This window comes from Xiphophorus hellerii, chromosome 17, assembly GCF_003331165.1.
Source record: "Xiphophorus hellerii strain 12219 chromosome 17, Xiphophorus_hellerii-4.1, whole genome shotgun sequence".
NCBI lineage: Eukaryota > Metazoa > Chordata > Actinopteri > Cyprinodontiformes > Poeciliidae > Xiphophorus > Xiphophorus hellerii.
In genome coordinates this window covers 5165257-5184497 of record NC_045688.1, presented here as the reverse complement: position 1 = coordinate 5184497, position 19241 = coordinate 5165257, and the positions used below count along the sequence as shown (strand labels likewise).

General features: G+C 38.0%; 1 protein-coding gene across 1 annotated transcript in view; it reads right to left on the bottom strand.

The window, feature by feature from the left end:
* exoc4 (exocyst complex component 4) overlaps positions 1-19241 on the bottom strand; it is a 121832-nt gene that overhangs the window by 15769 nt on the left and 86822 nt on the right. Inside the window, exons 14-16 of the mRNA XM_032589445.1 lie at positions 11208-11344; positions 10469-10624; positions 8955-9133 (exon numbers count right to left, since the gene is read on the bottom strand). Coding sequence (XP_032445336.1) covers positions 8955-9133; positions 10469-10624; positions 11208-11344 — 472 coding nt within the window. The remainder of the gene's footprint in view (positions 1-8954; positions 9134-10468; positions 10625-11207; positions 11345-19241) is intronic.

Below are 19241 nucleotides of genomic sequence, written 5' to 3'. Positions count from 1 at the left end.
GGATGTGTAAGCAATGTGTGGGCATGAGCGTGTGTGTGTATGTGAACAGAAAGTGACTGTTGAGCAGGAGAATACAGGGGTCCAGGATCGATGTGCCAAAGCCACCTCCCTACTTATTCTTTCTGCCCTTCCGAAGGTCACAGATGAATGCAAGCTGGTACAAATCAACACACACACACACACCCACACCCTGCACGTATGTATGACTAAGCCAGGAATAGTGGTAAACTATTAAAAGCCTACAATAATGTGCCATTCTGTATCAACTGTGACAGATATAAATTCATTTCAATTAGAACATTTCATTAAAAAAACTGAAATAAAATTTAAAAAACTGGGTGGGGCTAGAATAAAATTTTGATGCTTAATTACTGTTTTCAAGTGTTAAAACAAATATTTCCTAAATTATCCCATACAGTAGGGCAAGCTGTGAGTTTTACTTTGAGCTTCAAGCATCCAGTATGCCGAGGTGAGTGAATCAACATCAGTGGAGACAACCTAGCATTTTTTATCTATATTTGAGTCACAGTTGCATTGCTTTTGTAGTAATGGTTCACATATGGCGAATGAGAGTCATGGAACTCAAGCAGTGGGATTTTTCAATATATTAAAATTAATTAATTCAAAAGCCTGGGTTATATGGTGTGTACACTACAGTATCAAAAGTGATATAAGGCAATGCTGGAATGGTACTGTTCTTGGATATCAAGACATCCTATGCACTACTATTAAATATAATGTCTGTATAATAGTGAACAAAGAGATGAATATTTTTACAATAGCATTAAGCTCAGGATAAACCAAATAACAAACCAAATAAACTGTTCCTGTCCTTTTATATGACAGGATTTCCATTTTCAAAGATTATGTCCACTATTCCACTGCTTAGGGTTAGTGAGTGCAACCCCAAGAATGTCAAATCATAATTTGCATGTGCTCAATATGTTTTACTGCCCATACTGCAGTTACTTTAAATGAATCTTTGCAAGATAAGAAACCAATGGCCTTGAGAAAACAGCAGCGAAGCGTATGCTCTGCCTTTCCAATCAACAAAGCAAACACAGCCAGCATTGTGAGTGACAAACTGGTGACAGCTGCTCTTACAGTTTGTGCATCTGACAAAGAGAGATAAAAAGCAGGAAATACTGTTTCTCATTAAAACCTTGCATGTTTGTTATGTGTCGGCCTGTGTGCACAAATGTATTCAACGTATGTATGAACTGTATGTGTAAGCTGACATGCTAATTAACAGTCTCCTTGAGTAAACCTGATAATGCGTGTGTGGGAGGACACAATGGTGCAGTGTCAGACTCATTTGACTACTTGCTGCAGGTAGAGGCAGTGAAACACTTTGTGTCAAAATCTAACTGAATGTAGACAAGCTTCTGGTTTCTTTAAACATATAAAATCCAGCCGACGATGGAGAGAAAAGAAATTACATGAGTCCATCCCTCTGCTGTCCTCTGGTACTTATCTGTTTTGTTTCTGCACGGATCCTAAATTAGATATATTATTCCAGTGGATGTATATATTTTTCGTACATTAGATCATTCTCGTCTACTGACAGGTAATGTTACAATGCTTGTAATATGTTTACATGCACTAAACACCAGAATGCATCTCAACATTCTGGGCTTTTAATTATGAATTTGAACAATTTTCAGGGTGCAACAATAACACCAAGACAAGCTGGAGACTGACTAGAGTGGCAAAAATAAGACTTTAGACTTGACTTAGACTTGTGCCCTAAAGAGTTGACTTGGACTTCCCCCTCAAAGACTTAAGACTTGGAAAACCGTATTTGCTAGCATCTCTGTGTCCCGACCCCATGAGCTACGTAGCACAGTGAGAGGAAGCATGTTTGGAGTAGTCAAGGTGAGCCTTTCAAACATCCTGTGGGGGTGCGTTGCTACAGGAAGTACAATGTTGAAAAAATAATGATGAGGGACTGCCTCCAAATTCTACAACTTCACCTCAATGCAACAGCTGTTGGCTGAACTTGGACACACCGGGGGTTTTTCATCAAGACAAAGATCTCAAACACACATCAAACCTGGTTATAAAACTGATTAGGTAGTATGACAATCTCTGCAATATGCAGAAAAGTCAAATCTTTGACTGAAAACCAACATATTTAAAAAAGTTCAATCACTTCTTTCATGGAGACTGGCTAAATATGCAACCAAATCATCATCTAAAAGTTGGTGAGGGTTATTTTGCACAGATTTATTTTGAACATATGAAATAACTGAGTGCATGTAGTCTTGATTCTCTGCTGTTTTTAAAAGTCCATCTGGATGTTTTCTGTATTATCATTGAACCCTGCAAAAAGAACAGCTCAAATGCATCCATAAAGCTCCACCATCCCACCAAGGGAGAGGATATAAACAAGCTTTTTACCACCACTGCATCCGTTAGAGGCAAATAAAGGATGCAGTGGTTATTTGCCATTTGTTTTCTTAGGTTACCACTAGGACGGCTACATAAAAAGGTTGCATTTTTCATTTTGGGATTAAATAACATGTTACAGAAACATGTAAAGGAAACAACACTGTGAACTCTTCAGGGCTCAGTGTATCTTATTTCCTCTCTTGGCTTGTGGTTGTATCTGTTGGAAAGGACATGAGTAACAAGCTCTGGTCCTGGGGCTGTTTTTCCCCTACAAAGTGTCAATGTATATGCACATGGGTATATGCATGAAAGTGACTTGAAGGCCCGTTTCCTCTCGTGTGCATTACAATCAGTCACTCTGACAGAGGAAAAAAAGGGATTACTGTGGCACACACAGCTGGAGGTCTCTCCAGGGGGTGTCCATGAAATGCACCAGCACAAACACACACACACATTTTAAAAAAAACACTCCGTTTCCTACTGCTGCAGGCCTATGCCGCTTTGATGATGCGAGGGAGGTGTCACAGCATGAGGGGCACCATTAGAGTCGGGGACAGACGGGCAAAAAGAGACGACTCATTGGTCCTGACTGACAACTTTTCTGCTTATTGAGTTCCCTATAACCAAATTGCAAACGATCTTAGTTAGTTATGACTTGTTTTTATCTGCGTGGTTGAACATGAGAATATGTATGTGCATATCCGTGTCTTTTCACGCATCCCAGCGGCACGCATATGCGTGAGTGTGTTTGTGCTCTGCGTTTATCCAATTATTTTTGAATTTCATCTAAGGCAAACGTCTGTTGCTCACCATCTGCAGTAGATGAGGGTGGGAGACATTAAAGAAGGAGATCAGCCACAGAATCTTCACACAGCATGCAAGCAGAAAGGGACATGTAATGCTATACACCTAATTTTACTCTCCCTGTCCTGCCTTACAGAAAGGTGTTACAGAACACATCATCTTGAGAATAACAAAAACAACCAGGCAAGAAGATTGGAGATGTATAAAAATGGAAAAGTACAGGACACACTCCACAAGAATCATGACACACACACTCGGAAAAAACAGGAGACAACGTCTTGCAGGGGTTTAGTGATGAATGATTTCTGAACGACTGGCTTAGAAATAATGGAAGACATTATTTATTTTGCTGCCTCTGGTGGGTGAAGAACATCTGCAACTAAACTATGAATTTCTCTCCAGGGAAACAAAACAGCAGACGAATAGAAATCTGCAATTAGTCTAGATGATTTGTAATACAGAATGATTCTCGTAAAACAGGAATGAATTGAAAGCTACTGAGTGAACAAAGAAAAAGAATTGACGATATACATACAAGACCATCATCTCCAACTTTAACTAGTCTTCCTGGCCGCTGCACTTAATAGAACAACATCTTAATTAACTTCCCTGTCAAGTAAAGTCAGAGGAAGAACACAGCTAAAGGAGAAAGCAATGGACTTGCTGTGGGTGAGATGAGTTATTCCTAAGAGAACATCTTGCTGTGAGGAAACTACAATGCCACATGGATGAAACCCAGAAGACTAAGCTGAAGGTTTGTTTCTCTGCCCACATGTTTAGAAATTGTTGTCGGGCAAGAGGTCTTCAATTCAAACATATAGAACAAAAAATGCCTTGATAAAGTCTTCATACCACATTTTTCATGACACAAACTAAATTGTGTCTACATATTTTATTAGGAACCAGGGCAAAATTGTGACAAAGAAAAAAATGGATGTATTGCTTAAATAAATTACTAATAAAAATCTGAGAATTATAGTTTGTATTTCTATCCTGCCCAACCTAAGGCAAGACTTTGTAGAACAACCTGTTGTCTCTACCAGTTTTACACATTTACAATGTGAATTGTTAAGCCATTCTTCTTTGCAAAACAACTGAGTCTCAGATAGGATGTCTTCTGAGGTTTGGAAATAACTGGAAAATTCTAACAAATACTGACCCTTTGTTATGAAACGTTTCACTGCAGATCTGACTGTATGTTTAGCATCCTTGTTCTACTAGAAGGTGAAGCACAGTCTTTTACAGCCTTTAAGACATTTTCTTCCATGATACCCTTCTAAGTAGCTCCATCCATCTTCTTGTCAACTCAGATTGCGTGTCCTCACTTCTGATCAATAACATAGTAACCACAACATGGCACTCTCTTCATCCAATTTCACAATTGGGATGGGTTTTCAGGTTGATATGGAGTGTTGGGATTTCACCAATGCATATGAGCCAAAACACTGAATCAAACAGTGGTCTCATCTGACCAGAGCACCTTCTTTTCATGGGTTAACTTCTCAAGGCATTGCCTGAACAATGGCTTTCTTGTAGTTTTTTCATAAAAGTCAAATGTGGAGTGAATAACTAATCACTGTAGTATCTAAACCATGTCCTACCTGAGTTGTGGATCTCTGTAGGTACTCCAGGCTTACCATGGCTAGGCAGTCATGTCTGAGTAGGTTTGCAGTTTTACACTACTCTCTCTATTTTCAGAGGATGGACTAAAAAGTGCTTTGTGTGGTATCCAACCTAACCCTGCTTTAGACTTCCTGCGTTACTTCACCCTTGACCTGTTCACTGATATTCTCTAACAAACATGAGAAGTCTTAACAGAACCCCTGAACTTATGCTGAGACTAGAGAGGCCGAAACTAAGATAAGACTATATAAGACTGAGAATAAGTTGCATTTTGTTTACTTTTTAAGTGACTTCTGAAGGCACTAGGTTGCCTTGGATCATATGTAGGGGTATCAGGTAAAGGAGACCACACTTACTGAATTGTTAATTGTGAAAAGTGTTTAATAACTAAGCTTGCTGTTGTAATTTTACACAATCTGAATAATAATACTGCAACAGAGATGGCTGCCATGGTGATGCTGCCTTCCAAGCCTTTGTACTCTTGAATAAATATTGTGAGAGCAGAGGTAACCAGTACTATAACCAGACAGATGATCAGATCCTTTCCTACTGCCCACCAGATAATCACCAACATCCCTGCACACATCAGTACCTAGCACACACATGCAGGCTCTTTGCTTTCAAGACATCTGTAACAATCTCAGAGAGAAAATTCAATTAAAAAGATATTTCAATTTGCATGTGCACATACAAAAACTGATTCATCAGTGAGAAAGTTGAAGCTATAAAAATTCTTTTGATATTCAAGAAAAGAAAAAAAAAACTTTAATTTTGAGTAAAAACAAGAAATGTCTTCTACTGGAGAATGTGGCAAATGGAGGGAGGAAAAGAAAATAAAAGGAATGAGAAAAGAATGAAGCAAAAGAAGTGGAGATTTGGGAAGAAAGAAAACGGCAAAACAAGGAGAGAAGAGGAAAATGACTTGTTCATACCTGACTGCTTTTGTAATATAAAATCCAATTTGGAGAGAAATAGACGTGAGCTATGCGGGGGTGGCGGGTTGGAGGATGAGATAAGGTGGGCACTTTTTTCCCCTGCCATAGCCTTGTCCCATCTCGCACAGTGCACGGCTGTGTACACACACAAGCACACATCATCCAAGCAAACCCACGCACATGTAGTCCGCCATCAGCTCACCAAACACTAAATAATGAACAATAAGGAGGCTGTCCCAGCATGATAAGTTACTGCCCTATCCTTCCCATTAGTGCCACCCGCAGGAATTAATGATAATTATGTCACGTCCCTTTCCCGCACTTTTATTGAATTCTTATCTGTGAGAAGACGAAGAAAGCTGCCTTCAGGGCGAGAGGGAGAGGAAGTGCACAGAGAGAGAGATACGGTGGTGACAAAGTCAAACCCAAATAAGAATATTTTATATTTAATTATTTCATTTTTAGAAGAAAAGTTGCGATATGGAGTGGCAAAATAGCACGAGTTCAATGAGCAATCAGAAGTCTGAAGCCAGAGAGTTGTGACAAAAGGCTGATAAAGGTTGAAGGTCTCTTTATTCCTCTCAGAAAGGTGCATAATTTACCACTCTCTCTGACTGCACACCTAGATATGGCAGTGAACCCCAAAAAGTTTTCACATATAGTGTAACCCGTTCACTACAAAGTTGAGCACTCTTAAGAAAAACCAAACAATTTTTATAATAAAATAGGATGATGATTTGGGTAAAAGCCATTCTGAGTCAGTATATCTGAAAATTACTAACTCTTGCATGATGAGGGGATGCATAAATTAGTGTTAAAAAGCATTAAGAGAGTGCCAAGAAGCTTCACTCCCCTGTCGCTATGGACAGCCTGGTCTGTTAGCACATGGCAGGTTGATACTAAGGATTTTTGCTGCTGAAGCCAAATTCTGACAACCATCTGCAGTCTTATCAGATGAGGATTTTTTTAGACACCATTTCTTTGCAATCTAGTCAGTGCCCCTTGCAGACATGTTCTTATCTTAGCTACAGGAGCAGATCACAGATAGGTCAGCAGCCCATCCTCCTCCAGGTATTACTCATTGTGATTTTTAAGTGGTTATCGACATTTCTCTCTTTTAGATCAACTGTCATCAATTCAAAAATGCTGATTTATAACTTGGACTACAGAGTAATTTGAGTCAAAGGTAAATATTTTAGAGAGAAATCTCTATCCAAAACATTGTCACATTTTTTGGGAGAAAGGTGGGATTAGGGCTGGATCTCAGATCTAAATTAGTTTGAGCACCAATTCAAATTAGTATCAAAGCGATACAGAAAAGGCACTGATTTGCAGTAACAAGTTGAGAAGATCTAGTTAGCCTTTTTAGGTTTAGAAATACACCTTCTTCAATGATAGAGAACCTTATATCTCTCCTAAGGCTTATTTTTATGAAGGGGGTTTCTACCTGCTAAGTAGAAAAACAAACCATTCTCTACTTTTTACGGCCCTTTCACAGCAAAGAAATAATTAAGAATTACAAGCACACATTTGCTGTCTTTAAATAAATAGTGCTGCCCCTTTCTGCTGCCCCACACTCAGCCAAGCATTCAGCCATTTCCACAACAAAGCTAATTCAGCTTTTCCCAATGTAATTCATTAGAAACATAATATAAAAGCAGCGTGAGTCAAGTGGAAAAATCAATCTAAACTTGTACAAAGCCAAGAATGCATTTGTAATGCTCTTTCTTGTGTGTTTTCCAAATTAGAATAAAAGTTTCAGAAATCTCAAACTGTGTTTTAAATAATCCAAGAAAAGAGAAATGCTGAGTTCTGACTGACCTAAATAAGTTCAACTTTGAACTAGAGATGTTCAAAAGCAGTACTGACTGAATAAAAGCACAGAAAATAACCCTTAATTTAGCACTAAATCATTACCTACTGATCACATAGCAAGTTTATGTGCTGTACAGAATTGTTTTCCTTCATTTCTAGATTTCCAATTCCATTGACTGAACATGTAAATAAACAACAGAGGTACAGTAAGAGTGCAATTGGGTGTCTTATTTTATTATTATATAAATTTTTATTTGTCAAAAATGATCAATTTTAAAAATCCCCCTCCCCCAATTTTTATTTACTCCCACCAACCACCCTGGACAGTAAGCCATATTGGCAGCATTTAATTCCCAAAGTCCTTATATAGTAAATGTATTATTTCCTTACAGAAGAAAATGAAGTTTTCCACATTTTTAATAACAAATGTGCAATCAAATCCTCAAAGTAAAATAATAAGTGTTTATTTTACTTGTGTAAAAATGTGGCATATTTAGTTGGTTCCATTCATCTCATAGATAAGAGAAAGCCAAAACTGTTATGAATCTTGTGTCTGAATAGGGTTCAGCAGTTCTAAAGATTGCAAACGCTGATCAGAGTTTGTTATTTACCAAACAGGGTACATTTTTAAAATATTCAACAAAGTTCAAGGTAAAAAATACTCTTAGATTAATAATGACAACAAAATCTAAGTACAAGTGATGGACAAGGGGACATAAATGTTGCACGTTGAGGAATTCAGAAGGAGAGATAGAGCGACATTAATAATATGGTAGGTGATGACTCAGTTCTGAGCGAATGTATGAGTCCTGATTAGGTGATACAATCGAAGACAAGAAGAACCAAGCATAGTAGGAGTTTGCGTGCATATACGTGTGGTTAGAGGGCTCTTTGACAACTCCAGTGAAGAAGGTAATGAGTGTTTTTCATACATACCAACGAGAACATAATGAGGAAAGGGTGAGAGGTGTTGCAACAGACTTAATGCATGCACAGATGGGAAAAAACTTTATTCACACACAGGTCCTGTAATCTGACAATATCATTCTGAAACCTATAAAATAGTGCATAAATCTAATGCTAAACCTCAGTTAAACTGCATGTTATGGCAGTTTAACTGCTGCCATTTACCGTACAAAGCATATAAGGAGTCAAAGGGGAAAGTAAAGTAAGAGACTGTTTGCATTTAATAAGTCAAACTCAAAACAATACTGGGTTTGCTGCAGAAGGAATAAACAACAACAGATGTCTGTGTTGGCGTTATTGTGCCAGACATACGCGGGGAAAGTGTTGCATATGTTTGAGTTGGTTTTGTACATAATAGACTCGGTGCATAATTTAAGTTTGTCAACAGATTCTGGTTTAACTGCTAATAGGTGTACTCACTGGACATCTGAGGCAGATTGGTGAAGAAAGACCTCAGGCGACCAGCGAGCCACTCCATGCTCTCATGAAGGTTAGCCAGAGCCTTGAGGTCGCTGACATCTCGCAGGATCTCGTTTTGGGGGATTAATTTATCTCCCAGGTTCCCCGTCAGAACCTCTGACTCCTTAGCAAAAGCAGCGCTGAAAAAGAAAAAAAATGGTTCCTCACACAATTATTCATAAATATATTGTGTTGCTCTACCATAACATTCTCAGAAAATCCATTATAATTTTGCAATGTGATCGCAAGAAAGTTTGAGGCGCATGAGGTGCATGGAAAACCTTTCCGTGTTATTCCCAAAAAATACCTGCTTTAAAAGCAGATATGTGATGATATGGTCAAAGTTAGTATCAACATTGTATTCTCTGGATAAATGTATATTTAATTCTAGTAAAAATGTTTTAAAAGAAGCAGATTTATTAAGGGAAAGACATGAGGAGTTACTGAATAAAAGCAAACATACATAATCGTGTAACAGTAAGATTTCTGACAATATGAAGTCGATTTGATTAGGAATGTAGGAGTGAATTATTGCCTTGACCTTTAAGGTAATTCACAAGAATAAGCAAAACACGGTAGTGCATGAGTAAGTAGTTGGAAGCCTGAGTGTAGAATGGCAATATATCAAAATTAAAAAAAAGGTATTTTGAGATTATGAATTGTTGGGAGGGGAAATAAAAACGAGAGCATTTAGAAGAGAATGCAAATAAGACATATGAAGTGATGCAAACAAAGATGGACTTAATTTAAAATCACTTGTGGTAGAAGGATGATTAAAAACAGAAAAGACAGATGGAAAGGACTGATAATATTAGAGAATAATGGTACCACAAACTCATAGACATATGGACTGGCCTCCAAGGCCACCAGGATGCCCACAAATTTAAGATCCTTCAAACGACAAATTAAAAAAAAAAGACAGAATATATTGACTAACACTGAGGCGTATTTAGCTTATTAACTGAGCTTTAGTAAAGCACTGGCTGACAGGGGTTAATCCACCATTTCACAGCAATGAAAGCATTTCAAATCAAACACCCTGATGGTCCTCTTTCCTTTTCCATCTCTGAGCTGCTCTGTATGTTTGGGTCTAAAAAAAGCAAGCGTAAGAGACGGAAGCAGAAAGCACTCAACAGGCTGACTTTCTCTGCCATATAACCAATTTATTTATTTACTTTACCATTCCACTTCATCGAGCCTCACTGTTCCCTGCAGAGGTGCACATTCAAAGGCTATTTTGATTAGACTCAAACTCCTTTTCAGTTTTTTATTTTTTTTGTATTTTTTTATTCTTCTTCACTCCCTTCAGATCCAAGGTGCTTAAAAGAGCAATCATGACTTCTTTTATGGGTATTATTTTTGATTAAAAGCAAAATAGAGGTTTAATAATGTTTAAATAACATTCCTAAAAGTGTGGTTGTAACGGTAGATGAGTCCTAATAACTTCTTTACGCCTGATTGTGTTCAGTGCATACCGTGTAAAATCCTCTTCATCTTCCCTCTTCTGTCTTGTCTGTCTGGGTTGCGCCATATTTGTCCAGTTTGGAAGAGACTGGAGGAGACGACTGATGTCCTCATCTTTAGCCCAGGAAGCACTGATGGTTAGTTTTTCCTCACACTGGACTATACCCCTGAAGACAAACACATGAATCCAGAAAAACTCAAACTTAAAATAGTAGAATAAAGAAATTTAGACTTATAGCCCTCAAACTTCTCTAAATCTTCTTATAGTAAACCTTCCAAATATGGGAGAGACATTCCCCAAAACAAGTTTCAGCTTTAATTGTAAAAGCGTTTCCACTCAATTAAATTGCCTCCCAAATTGTTCACATTTTTTTGTTTTATGTTAAAACACTTGTCTATCATTAAAAAAAATCCTGTGAAATATGTGTGAAAAGGTTCAAGGGTTTAAATAGGTTTGCAATAAAACTCACACTCTACATCAAACCCTGGCCATTGAAAATACTACTTAGACACTCTGCAGGTTTTGGCTTTATTGCTTAGGGGCCCCGAAGAGAATGACCTGTGACCCAGACCAGATGGGTTCCCAGCAAGTTCTTTCTTGCATGTCCTCAGCAGTTTATCACTCCTTTTGTTCACCATATCTCCTGGCTTTTCTTTACCTGTAAAGGTGCTTGTTGGTCCCAAAGGAGAACATAAAGAGAGCACTTCACAGCTAAATTTTTTCCTTCCTTTTCTTTCTTTTTTTTTTACCTATAGGCTGTGTTGCAGATTTCCTTGTATTCTTTGAGCTTGTCACAGACCATCTCCAGGAACTGGTTGGAGTACGCACTCAGATCCTGCATCAGGTTCATGAGGTCCTGGATGGACTTTTCCACAACCACAGTGCTCTAAATGAAAAGAGAGAGGCAAAGGAGCATTAGCTTGCAGGTTGTCATTTTGTTGCTTTTCCTTTAGACATTGAAGCAACACATTTGTCAATTCAAAATGCCGTACTTTTGCAGAGTCATATTATCAGATTCCTGTTTAAAAATTTGGCAGTTTTTTACAATGCTGGGAGAAAATAATATGACAATCTAGCAAATATTTACAGAGGCCAGGTTTTATATCTGGAAAGAAAACACCAACTGGATAAATGGATTACAGAATGGGTGTATGAAAGAATAAATGGTAGAATAAACTGCATGTTTGCATGTATGTGTGTGAAGTTCATGTTAGTTTTGATGGTCTGAACCATCAAAACTAACATTAAACTGAGTTTGTTTTTGCTTCTTTATTTTTATGGCTGGGAGACACAGAAAAGATGAGCAGAGAAGGTCATCATACAGGTACGTTGCTGAAGTAACAGCACAGATGCTTCCTTTAATTAACATTATTGAGGGTTTGGTCAGAATCTGGATTTCAGAGGAACACCAAGCTTACAATATTTACAAAATAACATAATTCCAGACAATGTGGACAAGAGCAGCTGATACTGTTTAAGTGAACAAAGACATCTGAGGGAATAAAACATGTCAAAAAGCTAATAAGAGCTAGGTTACAAATTGTGGATGGGCAAAAGGGCTAAAATACATAAATCATTAAATTAATGTACCATGAAATAAACAGGTGTTTAATTATATGCTTAAATTTATTTAATAGACATTTAATTTAATAAATATGTTTTCAAATCATTAAAATATAAATGTTTAATTGCCAATGCAGGTAATTAATTAAATGTGTACTTAATTATTTCATAATTTCTTTTCCTGCAGTGAAAAGGGGTGGGGTTACGGGCAGGGCTAACACTGATTTGTTTCAGGTTCTTTGAAAATCATGGCATCCGTAGTAATGGAGGATTTTCATTAACTTTCCCATAAGCTTATTTTACAATTTGCACCCAACATTGAAGCACAAAATTGTTATCCATACAATTTACTCTTCGACTTTATCCGCCACGTGATCTGGATGGTAGAGATATTTATCCTGCACACAATGATCCACAAAACAAGGATATGAAGTATTTTCCTCTTCCCCGTTTCCTTTCTACATTCTGTTCCGCACCTGAAAAACACATTTCTCACTTTTCCAGAACTCTCAGGACTGTGTCAGAACAACTTTTGAAGACAGATCAACAAACTACTACATACAGAGAGAAAAGATGGACTATATTTTCTGGTAGTGTCGGGTCAGATCAAGTCTGCTGTGCAATGTAACAACAGGTTTTCAACTTCTAAACATGTCACCAGCGGCCAGAATGATGACTCGTGCTGGAGAATTTGTCAGAAGTCCTAATGCTACTAGACGAATGGATGATTCTTTGTGGGTAAGCGAATCGGTGTGTGTGCACATATCTGTTAGTTTTGAACTTTTGTGCCATGTGTTTTTGGAGGCTCGTCGTGATGTGTGCGTGTGTGCACGTCTGTCACGACGCACCCATCACCAGGAGCCACAGCAGAGCTGTGACAGCAGCCATTACAGATTAGCCACTCCTGCGTGACTAATAGCTGGCCCAGGAACAGGAAAGCAGCTTCATATCCCCAGACACATTCATGTAAACACAGAGAGAGGGCAAACTTTTCAAATCACACACCTCTGAGCAACTCAAACGCTGGCAAATAAGATAACAAGTCAGAATCTTCCAGTTTGCCACTTAACCAATCTATCTTACATCTCTAATAATAATAATTACTCACTATAATTGTGGAGATCAGCAGTAGCCCACTCTGCAAATGGCAGTTGCTGTAATAGCAGAGCGGCCATCTCTCTCTCTACAAATAAACACAATTTTTATTCAGCTCACTACTCAGGCTACGAGAATTTAATGTGGACTTCCACTGTTTGTTTAGAAAATGAAAACCTTTATTGTTTTGTCAAAGGTTAATTAAATGGAAATGGCCTTCAGCACAAAGACAGTAAAAAGTCTGACTTTTAGTGATGTCAGCTAAAACATGCATAAATAAAATCTAGCTGTAAATGTAAACGTGACGTAAACCAGTCAACATTTATTTCCAAATGTGAAATGCAAGGAATGAAAAAAATATATTAACATTAAAATATAAATCATTTTCAAAAATTTTGGAGGTCAATTTTTTTTATTTTTTTTTTTCCGGAGACAGGACCAATTTCAAGGTTATTTCTGATGTCAGGCCTGTCGATAACTTTACTTCTATAAAGACCACAAGACATTAAAAAGTTAAAAACACCCTTCATAAAGGTATAAAATTATAATTCAAACTAAAATGCTACTAGGTGTTGTGTTAGAGAAAGAAAATTACAGAAGTTAATTGTTTTGCTGTATCTAATAATCAGAAAACAAACACGATTTTTCATTGTTTGATCAATCAGAGACGTTCAATGCAAACGTGTCCAGTTCTAATCGCTGGTCAACAGATCGATCATCTCTAATTGCTGTATTAATAGGATTTACACAAATTAAGTGGCTCATAAAACTGTGGGTGCATCTTAAACTGAACTAACTGTCCAAAAATAAAAAAAACGGTACCCTGATGGGACAAAATAATATTAATATTAATGGCCTTTCTTGCCTTCAGTTTCTCCTTCATTCATTTTGTCACAAGTAGAGAAGTCTGCACGTACACACAAACAGCAGCTGCTCCACTGAGGAATGTAATGATCCATAGCAGTGCCCATATCCACGGAGTACTAACCATGGCCTCGTCTCTGCCAGGGGAGCTGCCTTTACTGTCCATGCCTGACTCCCTGTCAGCCTGCCAGGGTGGGAAGAATTACACAGACCCTGCAGGGGAGCTCGCTGTTAGGGTAGTTAATGTGGCAGCAACAACACAGCCCCCACTCCCCACACAAAAGTTGGTAGGCAGTAATCACATTCTGTCGCAGAAATGTGATAACTAACCTCCAAAAAGAAATCTGAATAGAATTCAAAAGTCAGCCCTATAAAGAGCAAAATATGCATAAATGTAATTAATGAAGAGATAGAGTGCAACCAACAGCTTACGAGAAGAGGGAACACCTGTTTTCTGTGCACTGATCAAAAGTCATCATGGTACAAACATGCATTAGTGGAAAGAATGATATTATATCATAATCTCAGGTTTAAGGTATATAAACAACACTTTTGGTTTATTCTTGTAACAATAAATCAGCATGCCATTATTAAAGGCCTAAAATCTATATGATATTGATAATAACATTGCCATACTCATGATGCCTTAAGAGGACCATAACAAAGATTACTTGTTTATCACACCTGTTTCACATTATTGAAAAATCATATCAAAAATCCCACCTTGGATTTTACACTATATAAAAACAAAAAAATAATTTTCAAATTACAGTGAAATCCTTAAATTAATTCACAGAAACAACCTTTTGTACTACAGTAAAAATCAATGCAGAAGATCAGCAGACAAACAAGAAGTACTGTTTGTGTCAGACCAGACAAATTCGTAAGACATTTCTGATGTCGTAAACTATAATGAATTAACACAGATGTGCAATTAAATGCAACCTAGCTTTTCCAAGATATGCTTCTACATTTTCAGACATAATGAAAAATGCAAAAATCAATAAAAACATGCGAAAGTAAAAGGAAAATGCGATCCTATTATTGGATTCCTATGGTGTGGTCAAAAAAGTTTATGTGCAACATAATTTATAACACTGTCCTGCAGTACTCATGTCACTGTGTTGGGCCTGCAGAACACAATAGCGGACCCGGTTGGTGAATGGAGAAGAGTAAACAATGGCTACCCGATCCATTACTCCTGCTCTAACAAATGCTCCTGCACTCAGCTCCCTTGTCTAATTTGCTCATTTAACACAGCCATTCGTCTTAGGCTGCAGCAATCATTAAAAAGTAATCAAGGGACAGATTGAGAAAGGGAGGGTTTAGAAGGAGAACGAAAGAGTGCTGGAGAAAGCAACCTCGCTTACATCTCCTCTGTCTTATTTGACTGTTATATAGAAGGTTTTGTGGAGGCTTTTTCATCTCTCCTCCTCCGTTCTAATGTCTCAAGCTTAAAGGTCAACATGCAGCTGATTCATGTGAAAAGAAAAACAAACAAACATAGATCTTATTTAATTCCACTTTCCGGTATTTTCTGGTATTACTCTGCAACTGTGCTTGGTTGCAGTTTGGAGCTACTCTTTCACATCATTACAACATAAACACACAGCGAATCACAGAAAATTAGAGACTGCAAATGGATCTTGGAGTTTGTAGTGGTAAACTCCTGTTGAGAAATGAAGGCCGCGCAATAGTGGTTTAATGACAGCAACACGGCAGCATCCCGAACGGCATCCAAGTGGAAAAATCTGCTAATGCATGGCCGTCGCCACAGAAACCACCTTGAGTTGGTGTTAAAAGTAGTGATTTTCTTTGGTGGAATAAATAAAAGGCACAACAACGGGAACGTCATTATTGCAACGAACGAACGGGGATGTTATTACTGCTGCTGAATTCAGTTGGCTAAATCTACTATCCTCTAAATAAGAGGGTTTAAAACAATGATTGTTTTACCTATTCAAGCAAAGTTAAACCACCTGATCACAAACAGCATGGCAATGACAGCTTTGTGTTGCTCCTGTAATACGTTTACTGGTCTGAATCGGAAACGGATCATGGATTTTTCCCATTAAAACAGCTGGGTGCCCCTCAAGGTTTTGCTGAGGTCAGAGTGTTTAACCCTGCACTGCCTGCTACTTCACCCACACCCTGACCTCAAACCACTGACACGTGTAATGCCTCTGCAATGCCACTCACATGGTCGACCAAGGGTTGCCAAAATAATACACACTCAGCAATGCAAGCAAACAGCCACACATCAGGAGCGCATGCAGAGATAACCTCTGTCCCCTGCCCTCTCCCCCCCACAAAGATTGTCCCTCTCCTGAGTAAAGAGGAGGTGGGCAGGAGTGGGACATGATCTTGACAGATCATTCATCAATGTCGGTGTGGAGCCGTTCTCCAAAGACTCCCCTGACACAAACCGGATGGCATTCATGCTTGTGCTAACTCAACTGCAACACACGCCCCGTTTGAATGTGCATGCATGTAAGTGAGCTAATGTTAAGGTTTATTAAGGTCTTTATTTACCAAGCAAAGTAGAAAAACGTAGCCTCGATGTCTGTCTGATAACTTAAACCACCTTAATGAAATAAACATTGAAGGGTATGTTGTTGAGGATGTACACTACAATGAAATAGTACACAAAATGCTTCCGCAGATTATAGTTTTGATTTTATCTGATGAGAAGGTCACAGAAAAAAAGTCTTTTGGGGAAGTTTTTCCACACGATTCTTCATTGTAAAATGGCTCAAAGTCAGCTAAGAGTAATTTCAATTAATGAGATAATTGTTTGGACTTATTCTAACAGAAGCATACGCTTTGTGTGAAGTCATTTCATTATAACTTTATTTACATATTCATTATCCTCATGAAAGATGAAACGCCACCTACTATTAAGTCTTTTAAAGTCTCCAACAGGACTTCTTGCAGGTTTGTCAACAGAATCTTCCACATGAACAGTGGACGTCTGCAGCGCCTCCTGACTGCTTCTCTGATTAATTGCAATTGAATTGAATTCCTGCCTTAATCATCTCCCCAACTTTATGTCTGACCTGTCTGGTGTAACCCTTGTTCTTTAACAATATTAGTGTTTGCTCACTACTGTTCTCCAACTAGCCTCTGAGGTCTGATTTGAGGTCGTTTCTATTTAGGTTATATTTTTCTTCCACACCACAATTATGCACTACTATGTGCTGGTCAATCACATAAAATCCTGCTAATTTGCTTTGCAGTTTGAGGTTGTACTGTGACAGAAGTGTATAAAAGTGGTGTGCAGACATCTACAAGATACTGTAAACTTTCCAATCAAACATCCTGCTTTGGCTTCAAGGATAATAATATACATCTTCTTTGTGCCTCTTCTTGTTAAAATGTCATCCGATTAAGTCTTTTTCTCCAGCGTGAATTTTTGGTTTTGTGCCAATTACATGGTCCACCAAAGCAAAATGTCAACCCAGAGCCATAAAGTGGAGCAAATTAATGAAATTTGACAACTTCAATGTTCCTGATTTATTATAAAATTGTGCCCTATTGAAAGGTATGTGTGAAATTGATTTGTTCTACAGATTTTATGTGGATTTCATACTAAAACAAAAGGGTGTGACAATCAGGAAGTTATAAGGCTCCGTTTTTTAATACTACCATTCAGCTAAATTGCTGTCGTTGATTTTTTTATCCCAACCAACTTTGCCATGTTTTGCAAAAAAAAAAAATTACTTGTTTTGTATAGGAGATATCTTGCATGTTTTTAGTTGGGTTATTTGTGAATAAATGCCTCAGTCCAAAAACCTGGAGGGTTCTATAGTATTACATTTCCAGGTATAAAAAAGCTCAAATCAAAACAGTTTAGCTTTACATTCATATGTAAAGTAGAAAACCATTCAAGACTGATTTTGATTGTTATTGCTGTTCTCACAACTCCCTCCTGGTACACAACTCATATTTGGAAACAAAATAATTAAACCTTAAAATTCAAACTTCTGAATCAGTGTGCCAGTTCAAGCTTATCAATAGCATTTTAACTTGCACTTTAGGTTGAAACGCATAAAACAATTGGCAACCAATCTATTGCCAATTGTTTTATGTCTTTTATGTTCATATTATCCGTTTTTGGATCCAACAGCTAAAACTACATTTTATTGTGCTTGTACATCATCAAATGATCCGCTTCAAGCTTAAGGGGCTGAAGCTGTTTTAAACTTCCAGTCTCTGGCAGGACTAAACTGACTCTTAAAAGCTCACGATTTCTTTAACTCCAAACACCGCTTTTAGCATTGCAAGTGTTCTAATTGAGAGATGAGGAGCAATATCACACTTGAGCGATTACAGATGGGCTTTTATATCACACACACACACATCCCATCTTCTTCACCCACACACAAAAACAAATGCACGGTGAAAATATGGCACTTCTGCATATGGTAATCCTGGGAATCACCCTAGGGTTCAGATTTGCCATTTAAATCCCAGTAGTGACCCCAGTTCCTCCTTAATAATCATCATATAATCTCCTTGTTTTTCTCCCTACACCTGGTATGGTATAATTGCTTTCTAGTGGAAGAAAGATGAGCATGCTTACCATTCCTTGTCAATTATTATAAATTATGCACAACAAGAACAGAATTAAGCCATCTGTGCTTAGTGTGAGTGAATAAAAACTTCCAGAGACTTGACATGAGACTGAAAGACATATTATACTTTGTTAATTCATTTTGTGAGGGCTGCATGTTCTTTTCTGTGCTCCATTAGCTCCTCTGGTAGCTCGTACATTAACTCATGTACACGCACGCACACACACGCACACGCCTGCACGCACACGCCCGCACGCACACGCCTGCTCACACAAACATAAAAGAATGTCATTTTCAAACTCAGAGCACTAACTTGCTTTAAAAAACTCAAGCTGTTAGTTTTATCAGGCACCCAAAGCCAAAACCTTCCTTCCTTTTTGCAGACCAAAGGGCATGTTTGTCATAGAGCTGACATTTAAACTTTTTTCCCTCCAACCAACTCAGTCAAAAGACAGATTATGTCGTGTTACACAGAGACTCTGTCTGTGGTTGAAATGCATGATGTGAACCTGTAATACCTTTGGCAGTAGCTGCTCAGGCTGTTTCTCTTGCACTGCCAGCCAAGGTGACGTACAATTCTGTGTATTTATAGTCATTATATATAACAACATAGTAGTATGAATACATCAAATCCACAAACAAAGCCCAGCTATGCCCCATTTAAGAGAAAATGGAACATCTCCTTGG